Source organism: Culex quinquefasciatus, chromosome 2 (assembly GCF_015732765.1).
Source record: "Culex quinquefasciatus strain JHB chromosome 2, VPISU_Cqui_1.0_pri_paternal, whole genome shotgun sequence".
Classification (NCBI taxonomy): Eukaryota; Metazoa; Arthropoda; class Insecta; order Diptera; family Culicidae; genus Culex; species Culex quinquefasciatus.
Window position 1 is genome coordinate 102377312 of NC_051862.1, and position 22922 is coordinate 102400233.

The following is a 22922-nucleotide window of genomic DNA, read 5'->3' on the forward strand; positions in this document are numbered from 1 at the left end:
TGATGCCATTATTTAATTATAATGACCAATGACCCCATGCACTCGAACAGCGACATAAAAGAGACGGAAAATAACACGAAAAACAGGACTGCGCGTCCACACAGGCACCGCACCACTGATGCCATTATTTAATTATAATGACCAATGACCCCATGCACTCGAACAGCGACATAAAAGAGACGGAAAATAACACGAAAAATCAGGACTGCGCGTCCACACAGGCACCGCACCACTGATGCCATTATTTAATTATAATGACCAATGACCCCATGCACTCGAACAGCGACATAAAAGAGACGGAAAATAACACGAAAAAACAGGACTGCGCGTCCACACAGGCACCGCACCACTGATGCCATTATTTAATTATAATGACCAATGACCCCATGCACTCGAACAGCGACATAAAAGAGACGGAAAATAACACGAAAAACAGGACTGCGAGTCCACACAGGCACCGCACCACTGATGCCATTATTTAATTATAATGACCAATGACCCCATGCACTCGAACAGCGACATAAAAGAGACGGAAAATAACACGAAAAACAGGACTGCGCGTCCACACAGGCACCGCACCACTGATGCCATTATTTAATTATAATGACCAATCACCCCATGCACTCGAACAGCGACATAAAAGAGACGGAAAATAACACGAAAAAACAGGACTGCGCGTCCACACAGGCACCGCACCACTGATGCCATTATTTAATTATAATGACCAATGACCCCATGCACTCGAACAGCGACATAAAAGAGACGGAAAATAACACGAAAAAACAGGACTGCGCGTCCACACAGGCACCGCACCACTGATGCCATTATTTAATTATAATGACCAATGACCCCATGCACTCGAACAGCGACATAAAAGAGACGGAAAATAACACGAAAAAACAGGACTGCGAGTCCACACAGGCACCGCACCACTGATGCCATTATTTAATTATAATGACCAATCACCCCATGCACTCGAACAGCGACATAAAAGAGACGGAAAATAACACGAAAAATCAGGACTGCGCGTCCACACAGGCACCGCACCACTGATGCCATTATTTAATTATAATGACCAATGACCCCATGCACTCGAACAGCGACATAAAAGAGACGGAAAATAACACGAAAAAACAGGACTGCGCGTCCACACAGGCACCGCACCACTGATGCCATTATTTAATTATAATGACCAATGACCCCATGCACTCGAACAGCGACATAAAAGAGACGGAAAATAACACGAAAAAACAGGACTGCGAGTCCACACAGGCACCGCACCACTGATGCCATTATTTAATTATAATGACCAATGACCCCATGCACTCGAACAGCGACATAAAAGAGACGGAAAATAACACGAAAAAACAGGACTGCGCGTCCACACAGGCACCGCACCACTGATCCATAATAAAGAATTATATTGATAATTAAGTTGCAATGAAAATATTTATTCCAGATCAAATTTTACTGGTTTGAGTTCAGAAATAAATAGACAGGCATTTAATTTGCCTTAAAAATAATCTTTTTCACTTTAAATACATTTTTTATGCAATTACAACTCAAAGTTTTCAAATATTTTGAGCGACTTTTTTGAAAGAATGTTTGCATTTTTTGGGCGCTTTTGTGTAATACGAAGAAGTTTTTCAATGATTTTTAATTATGCAACCTTCGGTTAAAATCATTTTCATAGCAAAAAAGTAGTTCAGTAGTTTCATATTTAAACCTCTAACGCCCTCTTGGTGCCATATAAATTTTCAACTTTATACTGAAATTTCTCGAACAATTTAAACAAATTAACCTAATTCTTCTAACACAACCCTCTTTGAGACATTTAATGATATTAATTCTATTTTCATCTAATTTGGTCATGGTAAACAAAAACGTAGAAGAAACTTAATTTTGACCTTGGCGGGAGTGTGCTTTATTTTCAAATGGTAAATGGTATTTCATTATTTTTTATTTAAGAAAATGTTCCAAAAAGTTAAAAAAAAATGTATACTTTTGATAGAATTTCGAGAAAATCCCGGGAAATTAACAAATTTCCCGGGAAGAGAAAATATAATTTTTTTTATTCAATTCAATTGTGTTTTTATTAGAATTTAACAGTTCTGCTCCAGGATGTTACATTTGCAATTCAGAGATTTGGAGAACCTTTCAACTGAGATCAATTCATAAGCTTTTACAGGGAGGGTACATGTTTCTAAGTTTAGATGTTGCTAGCTGCGTGCTCTTTGAGGGAAAATAAATTTTGAGAAAAAACCCTAGATCTATGTGAAATATTATTTTTTCGGGAAATCTTTCGATTTTTTTCCCGGGACGGGAAATTGGATGCTTTAGTTGTATGTGTTCTCTTAAAAAAATGATATGTAAAAGTCAACACTTTATTGTCGATATTCCTCCTCGATAAACTTGGCCCTTGAACAAAACAAAAAATGAAAAATAAATAAATATTTAACGTCGTTTTGATCTATTTTTGCTTTTGGTCCCAAAACATAATTGTAAATTTCGTACAAAATTGAAATAAATCAAAAATTAAAAAAATCTCGGATTATTGTACAGAATGACTCTAATATTAATTTTCTAACAGATTTGAATGTGTTTATTTAAAACATAAATTTTGAATTGAAATTTCTTTCTTGAGGAATTTGATTAAAATTGATGTACTTATAAATGAGTAAGCAAAAAATGATGTAGTTTTCAATAAAACTTTTTAGCAATAAATTTGGTTAGGAGATTGGCTCCTTTAAAACATTGAAAAATGTTTGAAAATGTGTCAAGAAATCACCTTAAAATATGTTATTTAATTAAAATTCAATTGTTTGAAGAAATTAGAAGAATAGCTTTTTAAATGTTGTGTGTGTTTAAATTCATTTTAAAAATGCACAATAACGCAAAAAGTGCATTTATTTTTTTATAAATATTGTTGTGCTGAGAAAATTAAACTTTATTAACTTTCTACGACCATTTGTATTCAAATGCAATCGACAAAACATTTGCAATACTATTTTAAACAAAACAAAATAAATCAAATAAACAAATTTTTGTAAGATATCTTTGATTTTCTTTCTTATAATCCAAATAAATTAATCATAATTGCAACACTAGTTAGTTTATTTGTTTATTTTAAAAGGATCTGATGAAAATGTTGTTATGAAAAAAAAATTGTTTGCATTATCAACTTTTACCAAACATTAGTTCTAGCCCGCCACAGCTTCAGAAAAATCAGATCTGGCTCATAGGGCCAAAAGGTTGGGCACCCCTGGGTTAATTCATCCTCCATATTTTCTATGTCTTGCTATTTTGCGATTTCGTGTTAAATACTAAAAAAAATAATCAAAACTTATGCCTTGTGCCCTATCATTTAACTTAACGCATTGATTTATTTTTTTTTATAAGTTTTTAAGATTATCTTCATTAAATCCTTCTGTGCGCCAAAATTACTTTTTAAATATCGATTGCAATAGTTTTTAAAATGATATTTATTTAATAAAAAACATTATGATTGCACTGCTACCGAATTTTCAATGGGAAAACAATTTAAAACTAAAAAAATAATTTAAATAGTCTTTCAAAATTAAGAATCATAATTATTTCAATCAATCCAATTAAATAAAAAAATAGGCATTAAAAAAGAAGTATGCAACTGACGTTTTTGTGCAATTAAAGAAATATTTTAAAATGATTCGAAACACAAACCCAAAATTAAAAACAGGACAACAATAACATGTGACTTGAAAATACTAAACTAATCATTCTTATATGTGAACGCCTTAGGTGTATAGAGAACCAGACAAATTATACAAGACTTTTTTCTTTTATATCTAGAGTTTTTTTTAAGTCCTATAAGCTATTGTCTTTCATCAGATAGATATGTATTGTGATAAAAACAGTAATTCAGAAAGTGCTAACAAAATCATTAGAAAAAGTGACCAGCTTTCTTTGGTATCATATGAATGTATGATTCGTTTGTAATTAGTCGTTTAACATTCCATATTCATCTTTTTAAGTTATAAAAGAAAATAAAAAGAAAAGAGGTGACAAAAACTCAAAAAAACATTTGCAACATCATTGTTGATTGAATTGGGATAATATTTGTTATAACTGATTAGGCTATTCTTTCTTTTTTTGACAAATTGAATTAGCTGTTGTCATAAGTTTTTTTAGCTAACAAAAACGAATTGGTTATCAAAAACAAAACTCACTGCACAAAATCATCGACAAAATTTGGCTGTATCGGCTAAATGAAAAGAGAAACTCTGGAATATTTTCTCACACATAAATATCATGTAGATTGAACAATATTGTACCTGTGCTTTCGCGAAAAGAAAACTAAACTTTTAAAAAGAATGTATACATAATCGCTACAGTTTAGCATCGTAATTTTTTTGGTCAACATTTTTGGCGACTTAGGTTAAAACGAATGTAAATCATATTTGAATAATTGAATCTTAATTAAATTGAATATTTTATTTAGAAATTGCCATTGGACATTTTTCTTTGAATCTTATAATAACAATATACCAGGAGGACGACTCTTACGGAATGACTTAACGGCCAACTGAAACCGGGACCAACGTTTTACTTCTCTATCCGAAGGAAGGCAATCTTATAAAACCACATTGAAAATCTTATGTAACTTCGCATTTAATTTTTTTAATTAACAGAGGTAGAAAATCTAATTCACCATTAATTCTTAATTATTACAAAACATGAAGAAATTTATTTAAAAATGCTAAAACTCAAATTGAACTTATTTATGTCTCCATTATGTTTTCAAAATTGTTCCATTTAAAAAACCGAAAATTCAATGAAGTAAACAACAATATTTGCTTCAAATAATTTAGGACAGCATTTTTCAACAATAGCCAAAATCTTGGAAAACATTTACTGAAACAGAAATTAATTAATTACAATTGAATTATCTTGAAGCCAAGCAACTCCAACCTTTTTAATATCAAAATTTGAGTAGGAATCTAGCAGTAGAGTACACCAAAGCCATGTTGTAGAGCGCGCAATCTGATTTTTATTTTTTTTCCGACAAGTGTTCCCAAGTGATTAAAAAATAGTTGGTAAAATTCGGAATATTTGATTTTAAATTTTTAAATGCTATGTACTGTTGGGTTACTCAACTTATTCAAAAAAATTGTCACATAAGGATTTTTTTTTTGCAAATCTCATCGGTAAAATATCTGCAAAAATCTGCAACAAAAAAGTTGTCTGCAACAAATTTCGGAAATCTTCAAATTTGCAGAGAAATCTGCAAATCTGGCATCCCTGATGATAAGATTATTTATGGTCTTCACTATGATTGGCAGAAGCTTAATACCGCTTGACAACCGCTGTGTTAAAATCGGTTGGATTAAAATAATGTTCAGTATTGATTTGGTTATCAACTTGATTTGGCCTGGAATAGAATAACTTAGATATGGCAAGTCAAGAATAAAGTTTTTTTTAGACAGCCATGCGGCCACACCAACTCGCGAGCTCGAATAATTAACCCTGCCGTGATCATATCGGTATAGTTGATAAAGGCAACTCCTAATTATTTTTCAAATTTCTTTCGAAGAGATGAACAATTGATAAATGTTATCAAAACTAACACATTTATACGACAGTTTGTTTCTGGATAAACCAGGATAGGAACCACTTCCTAACATGCTACTGGTTTTCTTTGTAATTTTACTATTTTAAAGTCAAATTAGATAACCAACTTGTAAGGCCGATGCAAATATTTAAAAAAGTTTTTGTCCCTCGGCCCTGGCCGAGGTCAAGGGGGGGGGGCAAAAAATAAAAAAAATATAAAAATTTAAATAACAAGCCATAGTCTTCACATTTAAATGAAAAAAGTGTTTTAAAATGCATTTTACACTAGTTCAGGTGTTTTGCAATCATTATTGCACACTTTGCACCAAATTCTCCACCCTTGCAAATCATAACTGCACACCAAATATTTGCACACTTGAAATCTTACCCCTTCTCCCCCCCGCTCGCCTAGAGTGGTGCGTGTCTCGACTGAGCTTTGTTGCTTTCGAACACTTTAGAACAGTTTCGAACTAGGGTGTGTGTCTTAGACAGTTTTTTTCTGCTGTAGTTTGAGGTGTGCACTTTTGTATAGAGCTTTCCACAAGTTGCACGATTGTCTAAAAATCGCTGCAATCTGCAATAGTTTTAAAAAAATCTAAGATCTGACAAAAACAAAAATTTTATCGAAAAAAAGATTTTGCATCGAAAATTTTCAAAAAATCTTAAGATTTTTTAATAAACCCAAACATGCTAAAAATGATTTAAAACGCAGGAGAATGTATTTTAATTTGATTTCAGCTGGTTGCACTTGAATTTTCATTGAAATTTTGAAGTTTATTGTAAAAATATTTTTTTTGCCCCCTGATTTTCCGTGCCAATTTTGAAGGGGGTATCTTCCATGCGAATAGTTGAATAGGGTTTTTATCAGACCTTGCCGATGAGCCAGAAATATTGAAGGTCTGCGAACCCTATCAAAAGAAATGAGTAATAAAGTTGTTTTGTTAAACATGTTAAGGGGGAATGTTGCTATTTTTACTGAATGTTGCCAGCGTGACAATGTGTGGCATAGAGGGAAGGGGGTTATTATTTGCTGATATTAGTGTGCCCCCGGTCACGGAAATTTCTAGCAGAGTTGGTTTTGCTAGAATCCTGCTAGAATGGTTCTAGCAGGCCTGCCAGAATTCTGTAAGAATTTTGCTAGAATTTTCTGACAGAGCGAAATTTGCGAAAGCTGTCGAAAATGACGTAAATTTCGCCAAACCGCATTGTGACCGCCATCTTGTCATGAAAGTTGCAAACTTTCAATGATTTTAAAGAAATTTTGCATCAGAGCCGTTTAGTTAGTCACCTGGCCATTCGGAGTTTGGTAAGCATGTTCTTGATAGATTGATTGAACTGAAGTTTTTTAAAATTCCTTGATTTAACCTCCATAGGTGCATCTTCCGGAAGGCTTGTTCAAATTTATGAAAGTCAGCAACAATAACATGTGCTCACGGCGGAACCCCCCGCAGGAACTTGGATTCCGGCAGCCGCCCAACGGACATAATCTTAACCGGCTCCTGGAACAGACGGAAGGCGCCGCTTCAACTAGTTCGTCCTGTTCAACCACATGGAAAAGCTGGCTCAGTGTATGCTGCTCCGAAAAAATATCCGGAAGAAGGAAAAACAACAAAGACGATGTGATGTGTAGTGAGTGATTTTGTGTATAATAAAACAAAAGAAATTTTGTCTTTTTTATAATGAAAATAGTTAAAAATATAATTCATTTCATTCTACAGAAATTTTCAGCTTGAATTTTCTAGCAAAATTCTAGCAGGATTCTAGCAAAAATTCTCTCCGCTTCATTCTAGCAAAATTCAAACAGAATTCTAGCAGGAGGCCTGTCAGAATCGTTCTAGCAACATTCTAGCAGGATTCTTACAGAACCGGTTGATTTCGCCGGCTCCTGCTACCCAGTCACGACGTTCTAGCAGGATTCTAGCAGAGTTCTCACAGAGCTGGATATTCTTACAGCATTCTAGCAAAAATGTTCAACCGTTCTAGCAGGATTCTGGCAGAACCAGCTCTGCTAGAATATTTCGTGACTGGGTAGAATCGGTTATTGCATTTGAGCCAGAATTCTCTAAGAATTCTAGCAAAGATCTAGCAGGATGCTGGCACAGTGCTAGTAAGAATATTTTCGCTCTGTTAGAATTCTGTAAGAATCCTGCGAGAACGCCATGACTGGGCTGGGGCAGTTGCTCCACCCATCATAAAAAAATGTTCTGAGTTTGATCAGGGGTGTCCATGAACGGCAATTTTAAAATCATCCATATTATTGACCCACCTTCCTTCAGATACTAGGCACGCTAGTAATGCTGACTTTAGGCGATAAAGGATAGTTGCAAAACGACAGCTATGAAATTTCCCAGGTGCACTGGACCCAACCGTAAAAATCGTTTAGTAAATAGTTTTTCCCCAAACTTTCGTGCGCCTGGTTTACAATGTAAAACGTAAAAATCAAAATTTGGTCTGAACAGGAAAATTAAAAATATGGTTTGCAAAATCTATGCGTAAAAGTCAAACAAATCCTGATCTTTATAGCACATTTTGATGTGACCAAAAGTGACCTGTTAAATGCATCAAGGGTAACCGGATTTCATCAAGTTTTACAAAAATGCGAGCGATTTCAAGATATTTAATGTTTTTGAAATTGAAGCTTCAATACCCGTTTTACAATATTTCTCTTTACCGAAGTGGGCTCATATGTTGTATGAGTTCATCTTATGTATGGAAAAACCAGGGGGTAGCGAAAAAGCCGCCATCTTGGAAGTTCAGATAACAAACACTGAGAAACAGTATTATACATATTAATTTGCTACCCCGAAGTGTGTTATCCTGGTTAAACTCAAAAGTCCCATGCAAATGTGTAAAACCAAACCGAAATATGTTTAATGCCGATTCTCATTGTACGGGCGCACTGTTTGATCGACCAAAAGAAAAAAAGGAAAAAATCACTTTTTTCGATATGAATTATCTGCCAATATTAGGATGGAATCTCCAAGGATATGATGGAACTTGCCATAAGCAACACAATTCACGTGTTTTTTCAGGTATTTATCGTTTGAATTGCGGGAAATTTGAAAATCAAAAACCCAAACAATGATTTGTTATGGGCTACCATTTGACAGCTAGTGCTTTTGTTGTGGGCATTGTGGGCTCTCATTTGACAACCGTGCTAATGTCGACTGTTGTCAGTTTGCTTTGGTTGGAATAGGGTTGCCATCCCCCCGGGAAAAACAAGCACTAAATGTTATTCAAATGGGAACACTTAGATACAATACCTCTACAACAAACCGAGCAAATCTATAAAAACTGCCTTTTAATTTAATGCCAACATAAGGTACACGATGGAATCGCATACCGTTCCCCTAATCTGTCCCGATAATCTGTTTAAAAATATTTTTTTCTGCTGCTGCTCATTTAATGATTATTTTTGTTATCACTTAGAATCTGTAAACTGGGCAGCTACCACTGCATGACGCCACCTTACTTTTTATATTGAGTTTTTGACTGTGTTACTAGCCCCTGTCTGTACTTAAAACTATGAAAGTTTGTTTTTCGTTTGAGAAAATTGCAAATTACTGTCAATTTTCACAAGGGGCTCCTGCATCCTTTGGAAATAATCCTAAAATGTTTTGAACAAATTTTTAGCACTTTAGAATACACTGACTAATGTCACTTTTTATAAAATAATCAGGATGACCTTGCTTCACTATTACTTTCGTTTTGTTCACATTTTATTGATGGTACTGTAAATAATTGTTAAACAAACATGCACGAAGAGATATGTGAAAATCATTCATAGTATCTGGCCTAATTATTGTTGCAAATTATTTATTTGAATTCAATTGTGTTTTTTAGGTCATCTCAAGAACAGAGTTTCAATACTATAGTGCCACTAAATTTACTTCTTTGTTTTGGCAAAACCGGGCTCTATCAGGAAATTCTTTTTGATTTTCATTAGGCTTCATACTACATGCAATTTGCAAAAAGAACGAAAAAATCAATAATGAACTCAGCATCCCATGATCGATATATTTTAGATGTATCTCTTTTTAAGGCTTAAGTTGAAAAATTTAACCTACTTTAAGTCTTGTTTTATTACACTGATATAAATACTGCATAATATGATTTTTTTAATTCCTACATTTGTTAAGTAATCTGGTTGCAATCTTGTTAATTCCGTAACATGATATAATTACACTTGATATTGCACGTCATTTTTACACACATGATGACTGAATGTATACTGTAACTAGTTTTGTTATTACACACCTTTTTGACAAATTATGATGATATTATATGATTGAAAATTATTATATTTTCTAGCAAACACTCATTCCTCTATGTTCAGAGCAGACGAAAGAAAAAGTTTTCTGCTGTTCATGACTTTAGGCGCATGTCCTTTTCCTTTATCGCGGATGGAATCCATGGCATTTCAACATCCGTTTTATTTGTTCTTTTTATGAAACTGGATAAAATGAGCATGTAAGAAATGGAACCTAAACCCACAATTCAGAGTTCAGAGAATCTTTTCTTCAAATTTTATTTCAGTGCCAAAATCGGCTGAGAAGTGAAGAAAGTTACAAATAATTATGGCAATAATTAATTTAACTATGAAAATCACCATGCTTGCAATTGAACGTTATGTACAATGCTTTTAAATACATGCCAAATTATTTTAAACAACTTTTTTTTTTAAATACGAAAAATTGTGGAAAATAAACACCTTTGATTGAAATAATCTGCGAAAATAACAGGAATCTGACTCGCATGTAGTTTCCTGAAGTCCCTGCTAGAGACGCTGTCAATATTAGGTATATTCCCGTACTGCAGAATTCTGCAATTCTGCACGAAATCGGCAGCAGAGCGTTCCCGTACTTTTCTGCAACAAAAGTAACTTTTCTCCCAGGCAGAACTTCTGCAATGAGAGAGGCAAAACCTAGGGGGTGACACTTCGGTTCTGCCGGAGCTGGAACCTTGAGCTCGAGCTCGGAACCAGCACCGAGCTGGAACCGTGTCTGAAACTTTGATTAAAAAGTAGCCGATTTTTGGAAATCAATTTAGTGTGCATCGCACAACAGCTGTCACTGCCAGCCAAAAAAAATCAAAACAATCCCAACCTAGGGGGGTGCCACTTAGGTTCCGGCAGGTTTCTCGGGTTTGAAACCGCTTGATCGGCTCCAAACCCTCCAAACGCTTCGAAACTCGCTCCGAATCCGATCTGAAACTATGAACGTTTTGAGCTAAAAATTCGTTAAGTTCACTCTACCGTGTACAAGCTGTCAAACTTTAATTTGCAAAACAAAACAAACGTCGTGTTTTTGTTGCCGTTGCAAAAAATCTCGATCGGATTATTTCTGCGCGTGTCCGTGAAGGAATTGATGTTAGAGTCGGTTCCGGTGGATTGTGAGAAGGTTTGCTGAATAAGTTGGGATCATTGTTGGAATTCGAGCGAGAAGAAGGAAAGCATTTCTCGCTCGCGAACGAGGGAGAAAACTTGTAGTACTTTTCTCTTCTCGCTCGCGCTCGCATTTTCGTTCGCGTTCTCGCTCTTGTCGCGAGCGCTCGCGAGCACCTCGTGCTAGCCGTTCGTCCCAAGCTAGCAAATTGTTCATCAGGCTTATGAATACGAACCAGGCGATGGTATAGAAGTGTAACTTCAATCGCTGTGTTGTTTTTTGTTCGTTTCTAACACGTTCAACTTCTCGCGAACGGGCAATTCTGGCTCGCGAGAAAGCCCGTTCGCGAGCGGAGGAGAGCACGGGCAGTCGGTGAGTTTCTCTCGGCAGCTCGAGACTCGTGGCGAGAACTCGAGAGAGAGAAAATTTTCTCATGAGAGCGCGATAATACCAACACTGGTTGGGATTAAATTTAGCAAGTGTTGTGCAGAATCGATGGGAAAAGAGCGCGCTGAGAAAATTACGAGGCAAGTGCGGGAAGTCTGGACGGATTTGGCAGCGATGTTCTCGTCATTTCAAATTGTTTGGACACTATAATCTTCAAGTGCATCGATTACAAGCAGTTGGGGATTCAGCTGGAGGAAAATCCGGCCAAAATGAAGTCGATCAACAGTTTTGGCACGCGCTGGGGATCACACTGCAGACGCACCGGATGGACGTGGTAGAGTCTTCGCTTATGAAGGAGTACGTAATTACCCGGATGTTGGCGTATATTTTTCAGTTAAAGATTCCTAATGTGATGATCTAAACCTCAACATAATTATATTCCTTCCCGTAGGTCATCTTGAACCTCATCCAGAACAGCTTCATCCACAACACGGTGCGGTGCTGCCTGGTTTGCCTGTACAGCAGTCTGGGCGTTCCTGATCGCGGTGTCTGATCGCGTTTTATCTTCCTAGAAGACCCGCTGGCCGTCGCCGAACTGTTCGACAGTCAAGGGTGGTGTGTATCAGGTCGCGTTCGATCTGTCCGAAACGGCAACCCAGCAGTTTCTGCCCAAATTCCCATAGAGGTTCAGCAGCAGCAGCAGCCGACTGCGACTGAGGTCGCGCCAGTCGTCCAAACCCAGCGATCTGCAGGTCGACCAAATGAAGACCCGAACGCCCCCAAGGCCAAGTACAAGAAGGACAAAGCAGCTGCGGTGACAGCAGCTACACTGCAAACCTTTGCCGCCGCGGCAGCCACTTTTTCGTAGCAGCAAGCCCTGCTTCCGTTTGTCGCAGGTCAGCAGCAGTTCACGTTCATGCCCGGCCAAAGTACCACGATCGGGATATCCGGACACAAATGTCCATGCTGCACAATTTCCTAACGCGCGGGTTCGACGCCGAGGACGTTCAGGACACCGACATCAAACAGCACTCGACAGGGTCGGTGCGAACGCTAAGCTTTTGCAAGATAGGCCCGCGGGAAAAGGCCAAATACCTCCATCTGTGCGGTACGGCAGCCGAAAACCACCTGAAGAACATCGAAACGGCCAAGGCCGTCACCAAGATGCAGGGTCTTCCGCGAGAAGCCCAATCGAACTAGCGCCAGCACCGAGTCCGATCTGCTCATGTTCCGCAAAAACCTGCTCAAGTTTGCCAAATCGGCAATCCACGACTGTTTACGATGGAATCGATCGCTGCCGACGAGATGGTCATCGAGTAGGTGAGCCAGGAGGTGCGCCCGTCGGTGACGGATCTGCGCGAGACCAAGTACGAAGCGATCGGCATCAGCAGCACGTACTTGTTCCGGATCGACATGGAGACCATCATCGACGCGTCCACGTGCGGCAACCTGGCCCGGTTCATCAACCACAGTTGCAATGTGAGAAGATTCTGCATAGTTGAGTTCTGATTCCATTTCTAATCCTTTACAATTCTCTTCTCTTCCACAGCCCAACTGCTACACCAAGGTCATCACGATCGAGTCGGAGAAGAAGATTGTGATCTACTCGAAGCAGCCGATCGGCGTCAACAAGGAGATCACGTACGACTACAAGGTCCCGCTCGAGGACGAGAAGATTTCATTTTATTGAGTGCGCAATTCTTGTTAAATACAGTTATTTTTCAGTAAGATGACAAATATAATGTGTTAATATTTTAAAGGCTATAAAAAAACCTTTTCAAACCTAGCGTTACAAATTTTACACTAAAATTGTACATACTTTTATAATTGGCCTGATCGCTTTGCTCTCAATGAGCCAAAATCTTCTCAATATTCAAGATTTTCTAAGTAATTTAAAAGCACCATTATTCCCTGCCTCTAAACACCCACTTTAACTAAATAAACGCGCGAAAAAAAGACACTTTAAAATTACTATCACCGTTGCCCGCCTCCCCCATTGGTAGCTCCCGTGATGTGCCCCAAACTACGGATCCGTTCCGCGTCACGAATCACGACATCTACGCCCACGCCGCCACCACCACCAGTGGACTCCCTCGTCGGAGGAGGTAGTTGCTCACTGCTGGGTTCTGTTCTACAGCTGTGGTCGTTGTCGTCGCCAAGGCCATGCTGTCACCACCGCCTTACCGTACGGGGTCTTGTGTATTCCGAGTGTCCAGGCCGAGTCTTTGGTTCAACATCATGTACCGTTGGTGCAGTGGATCGAGCTGGTTCATAACTGGCACAGGGACGGCCGACGATGGATAGGACAGAAACTGGGGGTAGGGTGAAGGTGCAAGCAGGCGAGGCCGACGCAGCTACCGGGTTGATGGATTTGTCCGACATCGGTGACTAGCGTTTGTGGGGTTTTTGCCGTATAGACCCGTCGGAAGACCGAGTCCGGCTGGACCGAGCACGTTCGCCGTTTTCAGCGAAATGGCCCATGGCATTGGCGTTACCAGAGCCAGCGCCGACGATGACTACCCGCCGGACTGTTAGTTGCTAGAAGAACTTGGCGCTTGGCTCGACTTCATGCCCTAGTACAGCGATTCTCAACCTTCTTCTAGGCTGGTACCCCCTGCCATGTAAAGCAAGTAGGCCCGGTACCCCCGTTGAGAATCCCTGCCCTAGTACGACTGGAATCCTTGATGGGCCGGTTTAGGTTGCAGTTGCTAGAGTTCGCCGCCGCTCCTTCAGGTCCTCGGTAGCGGTCGCCGCGAAGAGGTAGAAAGCCATGTGATCAACACAAACTCTTGCTGAAGTTCGCGCCTGGCCTTGCTCGCTGGGAATAAACGACAGATTGTTACATAGTTGAATCATTACGTTGGAGCAAGCGTTGCTTTTGGATGACAGCTCTGGAAAGGGAAAGAATTCATCATGAAAGGTAAGGTTTAATTATTTGTTGATCGCTTTCGAGAGGCCAGCTTTAAACCGGATACAGCCAAAGTATTCCTCGGCCCGTGGCAAAAGGTCCACCAGCTCCTTTTCAATAGCCAACATTTTAAATGAATCATTCATTGATTCATGTGATTGCTTCAACGGTGCCAACAGTTTCGGTTCATCCCAAGGCATAGGGAAACGGGATGGATCCTCTACTTCCTATAGGATGCGATCCGACTCGCCTTTGCTTCGCCGAGACCTGCCTCTCTTTCAAACTTTCCACTCGGTGCTCCCACTTCCTGCGGTACTTGCTCACGGTAGATTCCGGAAATACCCTGTAGGGGACACCGCTACCAAGATCGAACCAAAGTGGGAATCATTCCCTGAAGCAGCTGCTATAGAAATTCCTCCTCGGGAACCATGACAATAAACACTGGCTAATCCGCGATTACCGCCAGCAACTCTTCGTAGACCGTGCCGTTCTAGTTCCTTCCGCGAACCTAACAACGTTCGGAATCGGCCACAAAAAACCATCCTTTTTTTTCCGCGACCACGTTTGGTAAATATAAACAACACATAAACAAACAGCTTGAAGTTTCAAAACGTCAGAATCTGCACTCTCAAAATAGTTACCCATATCTTGTTTAAAAGTTGGATCGGGTCTGAAAGTTCTGGAGCCGATCCAAATCCGCTCCGAAAACCTTAAGTGGCACCCCCCTAGATCCCAACCCGTTTTTTTTCTGCGAAGCCGCGTTTTTTTTCGGTCAACCCGGATGCCAAGCGGTCCCCGTCGGATTCCAGCTGCTGACCACGATCTGCCCTAAGCACTCACTAGAGCAGTGCTCAATCAACATCAGCAACTGGTGTTTCCTGTGCTGCAAGGGCGGAAGTTTCATCTGCTCAGAAACCTGCCTGACGACGTTCCACCTCGAGTGCCGCTAGTTTAACCCGCCGGAGAGTCGTTACATCTGCGAAGAGTTCGAATGCCGCTGTACGACGTGATCGTCTGGGCCAAATATTCCGTGTTCATGTTCTGGCCCGTGATTGCGATTCCTCCGCCAGCGGTTCTGGACGTGGACGAGCAAACGGACATTTACTTGCACTTCATCGGCATGCACGACTTTGGCTGGATCAACTGGAGGCGAATCTACCTCTATCACGAAGGCGACTTGGACAGCGTGACGACCTGAAGCGGTCGAGCATCATGGAGCGGTACAACGAGGCACGGCAGATTTTCGAACGGCTGCCCCGGACGATTTGAGCTTAAAACTGCCGATGTACGTGGAGATCAAGTTCAACAAGAATGTTGCTCCGCTGAGGGCGCAACGCGGCTAGATACAAAGAGGTGAGTTTGTCGAGGGGATGTTTTTCCGTATCAATTTTTATATCAGATTCTATTCTATTTCAATAGGAGGACTCGATCTGTGAGTGAACATCGTCGGACACGGACCCGTGCGGGCTGGAATCGAATTGCATCAACCGAGCGCTGCTCGAGGAGTGCAATCCAAAGACTTATCCAGCTGGCGAAAGTTACAAGATCCAGTGCTTCGAACGAAAGCAGTACCCGGCACTGGCGGCCAAACGGATCTGATCGCGCAGGAGGACATCCGCCCTGGTACGTCGGAGAGGTGATCAACAACGAAGAGTTGGCGCGGCGGATAAAGCAAAAGCAGGACCAAAAGGTCGAAAATTACTACTTCCTGACGATGAACACGGAGTTGACAACCGACTCGGGGCCCAAAGGCAACGTGGCCCGGTTCATATAACACTCGTGCGAGCCCAACTGCGAGACGCTGCTGTGGAAGGTCGGCGGAAGCCAATACGTTTGTTTGCCCTCAAGGACCTCAAGGCGGTAAGTTCTCAAAATCCCGGTAAAAACACTTCCTACAACTAACTCTTATTACTCTTTTTCACGCCAGGGCCTTCAACTACAACTTTGAGACGTTCGGCGACCAGAAGATCTGCTAGTGTGGTGCGGGCAAGTGTTCCGAGCTGATCGCCAGCCAAGGGACGGAGAACTGGAGTGAGTAGGCCACAACGGTCTTACGCGCGACTCCTCCGCCACCCAAGCCTGCGGCAAAGTACCTTGCGGATCCATCCCGCCCAACCTCAAAGCCCCTCCCAGCTGCGGTTTCAGATCAGGAGAAAGATATTCTGAGAAATTGCATTAAAGGATCCAGAATTAATTCAGGGACGTGGGGTAGCCATCTTGGCTTCGGTCGTGTTGTGTATCGCCGCGTTAAATTGGAAGGATTTTTCATTGAATTTGTCGTTTTTGTGGCCGTGAAATTGGTGCAATCAGTGGAATGAGTGATGGGCTATTTGGGAAAGTGAAGTTTTCTCGAATATTGCGGTTTTAAGTGATTTTCCTAAGATTTTGTTTGGCGGAGTTGCCGATCGTGTGAGGGAGAGGGTGAGAGGGAGTTGACTAGTGTGTGTGCTATCTTGGTTCGCCGATGACAGCAACGAAATCGTGCCACCGCCGAAGCAATGACAGGAGGTGGATTCTGCTGCAGCGTCGCGAGTGTTGGGTCAAACGTCATTTGATGTTGGGGTGTACACAGAAAAAAATATTTCTGTAAATTTACATTATTTATCATGTACCAAAAGGTATCATGATAAATGATGTATATTTACATTAGATTCATCGGAAATTTACATGATTTTCATTGTAAATGTTTCAAATCAAAATATTGAGAAATCGTGTAAATTTCCGATGAAACTAATGTAAATTTACCAAAGCCAAAAAAATTTTTTTGCTCCGTTGAATCTAGAATCTGATGCATTTTCATGATTCTAGATACAACGGAGCTAATGATTACACCTTGCAGCACAAATTTACGAAAAGCTTATAAAAAAATCCAAGAAGATTTGAAGGAATCTAATTTGTAATAAAAAAAATTGTTAACAAGTTTTAGATGTATGTAGAATTAGTGTAGAATTAAAATAATAAATATATTTACTCTTTTACTTACGGGTTTTTTAAGTCATCGGTTGACCAGAGTACGAGCCGCCAAGGGCTCGTTTATCCGATGGTACTGCCATGGCCGGAATGATTCCGGTGCCGTGAACGCATGCCGCACGCTATCCACATGAGTTTTGCTTTGGTAAATAACATTCGGCGCTTGGAAGTTTTGGAAATGCAAGCAGCAAGAGCAGGTGTCACCGCAACTAACCGCATCGTTGAGTGTGTCGAGACTCACCTCTGAAAGCTTATTTTGACCCGTGCGGTTAGTCAACTTTAGCTTGATCTTGTACGATGAACCCACTTCCAGACTTCCGGAGCTCTTAACGGTGCAGGAAAATGTCATGTGCTGCAAACCCTGCAATTTAAGAAGAACTTCAGACTCACAATTTAAAACAAAACAAAATCACGACATTTTAAGCAATCCCAGCTTATGCTGCCGGCCACCGGTGTACCGATTCCTAACGGCAGTTCAGCAGTAGGACAGTCCGTCCTCCAGCGTAAAAAAAAAACATTCAAAATTGCACAAACTAACCTGAAAAGCAATCAAAAACTGAATTGTGCACCTGACAGCACCGAACCAACTCAACGAACGAAACAAACGAGAAAATTACAATCAAAACAAAATCAGCTGTTACACGCTCTAAAAGAATCATGCATAATTTAGCCAAACGAGACATCCTTATCCAAGACACAAACCGTACTACTGAAGTGCACGTTTATGCCAAGATACCGAATTAGTCAAGGGTTTTAGTAAAGTTTATTAACCAACTTCTCCATAACGTGTACTTTTTTGGGATTTTTTGTGAATTTTTTGATTCGTGCACTGACGTCATTGACTGAGGATCAATAGGATATTCAATTTGATTGCCTCGCAGAGTTGTGTTTTGTGTGCGATTGTGTTAAAAATTAACTGAAAATGAATGAGACTTTCTTTTAACTTGCTAAATTAAACCTGTCTTGAAGAGCTAACTTTAAAAGATGTGTTTCCGGACAATCCTGAAAAGGAAACCTTTGATTCCCTCTCGGAGTAGATTAGATTGGAAGTGGAAGTCATCTCACCATGCCACGGACAGCAACTCCCACACACCGGCTAAGTTCAGCGCACCAAACACCACTGTAGGTTTGTTACGGGAGATAAATCTGGTTCGGGGTCTGAGGCAAATCACAGAAAATGCCTGTGGGAGTGTATCCGGTGACAAAGCTTGCCTAAGCTCCTGCTTAGCTTAGTTCCGGAACCATTGTTTAAGTCATCAAATCTGCTCCAATTTTCTTCCGATTTCAGTGGAATGTCCTGCTGTAAGACAAACTCTTCATGAGATTTCTTGACGGTAGCGATTTTTTCACCTAATTTTCCAAAAAGTGACTGCATTTTAAAAAATTGGTTAATTAAGAAACTTTTTAGTAATGCGGAAACTTACATCACAGCATTGAAGATACTTTCGCTAACCCAACTTCTGAAAAACCTCTCCAGGTTTGTACCGACTCTGCGCAAAAATCCCGCATGTTATCCCGTGAGCCTTGGAGCCCTAATCCGCTTCCTTCCGATTGCCGTCATCCTTTTTCGGAGGGACCAAGCGTTTGCACCGTTCAATATTCTCCAGGATGTCGCTGTTGAGTCGTTCACCTGGGAATCAGACCGCGAATGGAGAAAGATTTCGGCTCCGGTACATTGGAGAGACTGGTTTCCTTTACCGGGTGGCAGCAGCAATCCAGTCAAATCCATTTCCGGCTCTGCGGATACTTAGATCTGGAGAAGATGCAAAAAATAAACAATGTGAATAATCACTTGAAACAAATCAAATTTACAAACCTCCAGCTTCCGAAAATCAACATACTCCGATTGTTATGATATGAAACATTTGAGGAGCGGGCAATATTGCATAGTTGAATCCGCAATCAACTGAACCCGCTTAGAAACGACCGCTTCCAAACAACAAAACATTCGAACTGTTTTATTCTAATTAGCTGTCACTCGGTGAACAGCGGTCGCAATTACATGCGTTTCTCATTTACATTGAATGATTTTTACATTAGTTTCAGGATTTACATGATTCAGATTCAATAATAAAAGCCTGATTCGATTCAATTTACATGCAATTTATTATTTACGTGCAATTTTATTTTACATGATCCCTTTTTACATCTAATTTAACGTTTTACATACGATTTAGTTTTTACATATTCCAAATTTACATTTAAAACATGGTTTACACGACATGGAAATTTACATATTTTTTTCTGTGTAGTTTTCGAGAAGGGCCAAATTTGAACATGCAGACTTTCTGCAAACCTACAGATTTTTGATCGAATGGGCCAAAAAGCAGTAAGAGAGGAAGTTCTGCGTCGTGCCTGGGTGTGGTCGTCCTGTGTGCTGGTGATGATCGGGGTGTGCGCCTCCAACCCATCGCTTGTCCGGCGCAGGGATGTGGCTCCTCTGGCTTCGTCATCAGCTGAGTGAACTTGCTGTGAGCTGCTGCTTGCCGTAATCGTTGCTGGACTCGGGTGAGAGCGTTCTTTATTTTACTTTTTTCTCTTTTTAGTTTATACTTTGGTCGCGTTCGGTTCCTTATGTTTATTTTATAATTATTTTAACTGAATTGAAACAGTATTATATCATTAGTCATACAGAAGCGGTTCGCACGCGACAGTTTCCATTGATTGCTCATTTTGCTCACAGCAAGGCCGGTTCCGTGATATTCGGTTTGGACCTCGTGTTTGGTCGGTTCGATTCGGTGTGCGTTTGTTCAAGCATGTATGTTCGATTTTTTTGCAAATATTTACTTTGATTCAGTCTTTCCACAGCCGGCTGTCTAAGTCTGAATCAGTTTTAATCCAACAAAATATATAATTAAACAATTAATTTTCCCCGTGGGGTGAGACACATGCCCTAATTAATTAAGATTATCGCCTAGTTCAGCGATTCTCAACCTTCTTCTAGGCTGGTACCCCCTACTGTGTAAATCAAGTAGGCCCGGTACCCCCGTTGAGAATCGCTGGCCTAGTTGATTAGAAATTTTAGTTAGTTGATTAGCATTCACGCTAATCAATTAGCGTATTCCCACCTATCTATTTACCTTGGTCTGTCGCGCAAACGTCAAACAAATCAAAGCAAAACAAAAAAATATTCGCGTGAGGCCGTATGAAATGTAAAATAATCTGAAATTTACCAAATTTGTCTGGAAACCGGCGTCCTAAAGACCAAACTAACCATTATGCCGATGGAAAAGCTGCTGAGGATAGAAATAAGTAGGTCGGCGTCCTACAGTGCTCGGGGTAAATCGTTTTAGAAGGCTGAGGAAGTGGACAGCGTTGCGGATTTTCCTCGGGACGATTTTTTTTTAGGATTTTCAACGAAAAGGCCAGGTTGGCAAATAACAGCTCGGAAGTCTTGGCATTTTTCGCAAACGGATAGCGCAGGAAAGTCTACAGAAAGCTATACGGAAACGAACGGATTTGTCGGAAGTGGTGCCTCGTCATCCTTCTGGACGGAACACTCCACGGTTCTGGGCGTTAGGAATCTAAGAAGAGCTGTGGGGTTTTCCAGTTAGACCAGTATCATCAGAAGGCTGTCCAAGATTTTAGTTTTTTTTTGTTGAATTTAAGTTAATTTAGAAAAGAAATTCTTTTTTAACTATTCAATAAGGTTGTTCCTTTCAGAAATATTTACAGGGGCCAAACGGGATAGTTATTGTCTCATAACAATTACTAATTACTAATCATCGGGGTTGTGGCCTTGTGGCCAGAGAAAAACAACAAAAGAACCGTTTTTATTACCGTGAATAATTAATAAAAATGAAAACTAATTATTTTGTGAAAAGCGTAACTGCCCAGTGCCGAACAACCAACAGCGTTCGAGTCGTGCGTAAATTACCGTAATCTGGGGTGAATCGGGACTACAGTCTGAATAGGGACAGCAGTTTTTAGAGCACTTAAAGCTTTTAAATTTGGAAATGGATGTACACATTTTGTTGGCCTGAGTCTGTTCTAACCAACACCAACCAGACAAATCAAAATATTGTGCTCCAACATGGTTAAAACTGCTGTCACAATTCGCCCCATGTGTCCCGATTGACCCCAGTTTACGGTAATGCAAATTTCCAATCATAAACTGTTGCCGGGGCGGGGGCGATGAACGGCCTATGCTTTCAGTTTCCTATTGCGATTGGTCACATCTTGATTGAACTTTTGCGTTGATCCGAACGGTTTCAGCTGGATGAACTGGTTCGCGGGAATGATCTTGATGTTGGAGGACGTCGTCAGGGTCGAGGAGAGCAGGGCGGGTTGCTGAGTTGACTCGCACTTGATCATTGATAAAACTGATAAAACGATGGGCAAACTTGCCAGCCGGACACGATTTGGGGACCGGATGAGGAGCGATTCTCCCAGCCGCTGATTCCGGTGCCGCCATACAGGAGATCTGGAAGTTGGTGACTGGGGATGCCTTCTTCTTAACTTTTGGAAACCGCGTCCGCGTCCGGTAGAATGCTCATGATGGCCACATCCAGTGTCTTTTGACTTTACTGAAGGAGCAACTTTTCGGCGCGGGGTTGTTTTGGGACTTTTGGCCCGCGCTTGGTGGGTTGTTTGTGATTCGAATCGCTTTGGCCGGTTCCCCGTCCACGGTGCTGGCAGACTAGCTCATGCGGTGCATTCGGTTTGCGGCAATCGGTGGTGAGGCCGTGGCCACCGTGGGATGATCGCTGAGCCGCCGGTCCTGGCCACGTTGCTGTTGTTGTTCGAAAGCAACAGGTTGTTATTTGGCTGTCCCGTCGGGTTGGGGCGGACATTTGGCAAATTACGAACAGAACCGGCGCCGTATGCATTGATTGCTTGTTGATGTTTCCCCCGGGAGGCATCGCAATCGGAACCACCGAATCCATCGAGGCAAACAGTGAGTACCACTCCTGCAGTCGACTGCTCGGCGAGTCCAGATTCGGCCCGGAAAGACGATGTACGGCTGACAGGGTAACTTCCTATTCTTGTGTGCCACCACCGGCTCTTTCCTTGCCTTCAGGAATCTGCATGTTATCTTTGATCAATTGGCGCAGGATGTGCATGAACTGAACCAGCCTCGATTTCGATGACAGACGGCAACGTTAAATCTGTTTCCCGCTTTAGGATAACAAAACTTAAGTAATGGGCAAGATTTACATTTTAAGCCAACTTACCAGCGAAAGAAATTGATTTTCAAAGAAATTGTTTTTTCTTCCCTCATTTCAAAGCAACATCCATTTTGTAGCTGTCAAAACAACTTTTCTAGACATGCCAAGATAAATTGATGTAGGATGGGAATGGGTTGTCAAAACAGCGCTAATCAATTAGCCAATTAACCAAAATCAGCTCTAATTAATTAGAGAAATTTTAGTTGATTAACTGTGTCTCGCCCCTCGATTTTCCCTGTAGCAGCATGATAATATGCTAGTTCCGCGATTATAAAAAAAAAACTTCTTAAAATTAATCAGCTAAAACTTAAATAAAACAAACATTGTCTCGACAGCAACATCAGATGATTGCCTTGAGAATAAATTGGAACACCTTAAAATTAAATTGACAATTATCAAACGGGAATTGTCTCTACGGCAGCATCCGAATGCTTGCCTTGAGAATAAAACTATAACCCTTAAACACATTATGCCATTGGTCGCAACGCTTGCTTAGAGAGTATCCTAGACCTTATACCT

At 40.6% G+C, this 22922-nt stretch overlaps 1 protein-coding gene and 1 pseudogene across 1 annotated transcript; both read left to right on the plus strand.

Annotated features, from left to right (window-relative positions):
* Nucleotides 1-12397: 12397 nt before the first annotated feature.
* On the plus strand, nucleotides 12398-13098 carry LOC6041836 (annotated as a pseudogene).
* Nucleotides 13099-18262: 5164 nt separating this feature from the next.
* Nucleotides 18263-18986, plus strand: LOC119766138. Its single transcript, XM_038250538.1, has 2 exons — nucleotides 18263-18357; nucleotides 18713-18986. Exons 1-2 carry the CDS (start codon nucleotides 18302-18304, stop codon nucleotides 18984-18986), a joined length of 330 nt encoding a protein of 109 aa, XP_038106466.1. The 5' UTR covers nucleotides 18263-18301.
* The last annotated feature ends 3936 nt before the right edge of the window (nucleotides 18987-22922 follow it).

Coding starts and splice junctions, on each gene's coding strand:
- LOC119766138 (XM_038250538.1), top strand. CDS start 18,302: ATGCCACGGACAGCAACTCCCACACACCGGCTAAGTTCAGCGCACCAA. Junction 18,358..18,712: donor TCAGCGCACCAAACACCACT/GTAGGTTTGTTA, acceptor AAACCTCTCCAG/GTTTGTACCGACTCTGCGCA.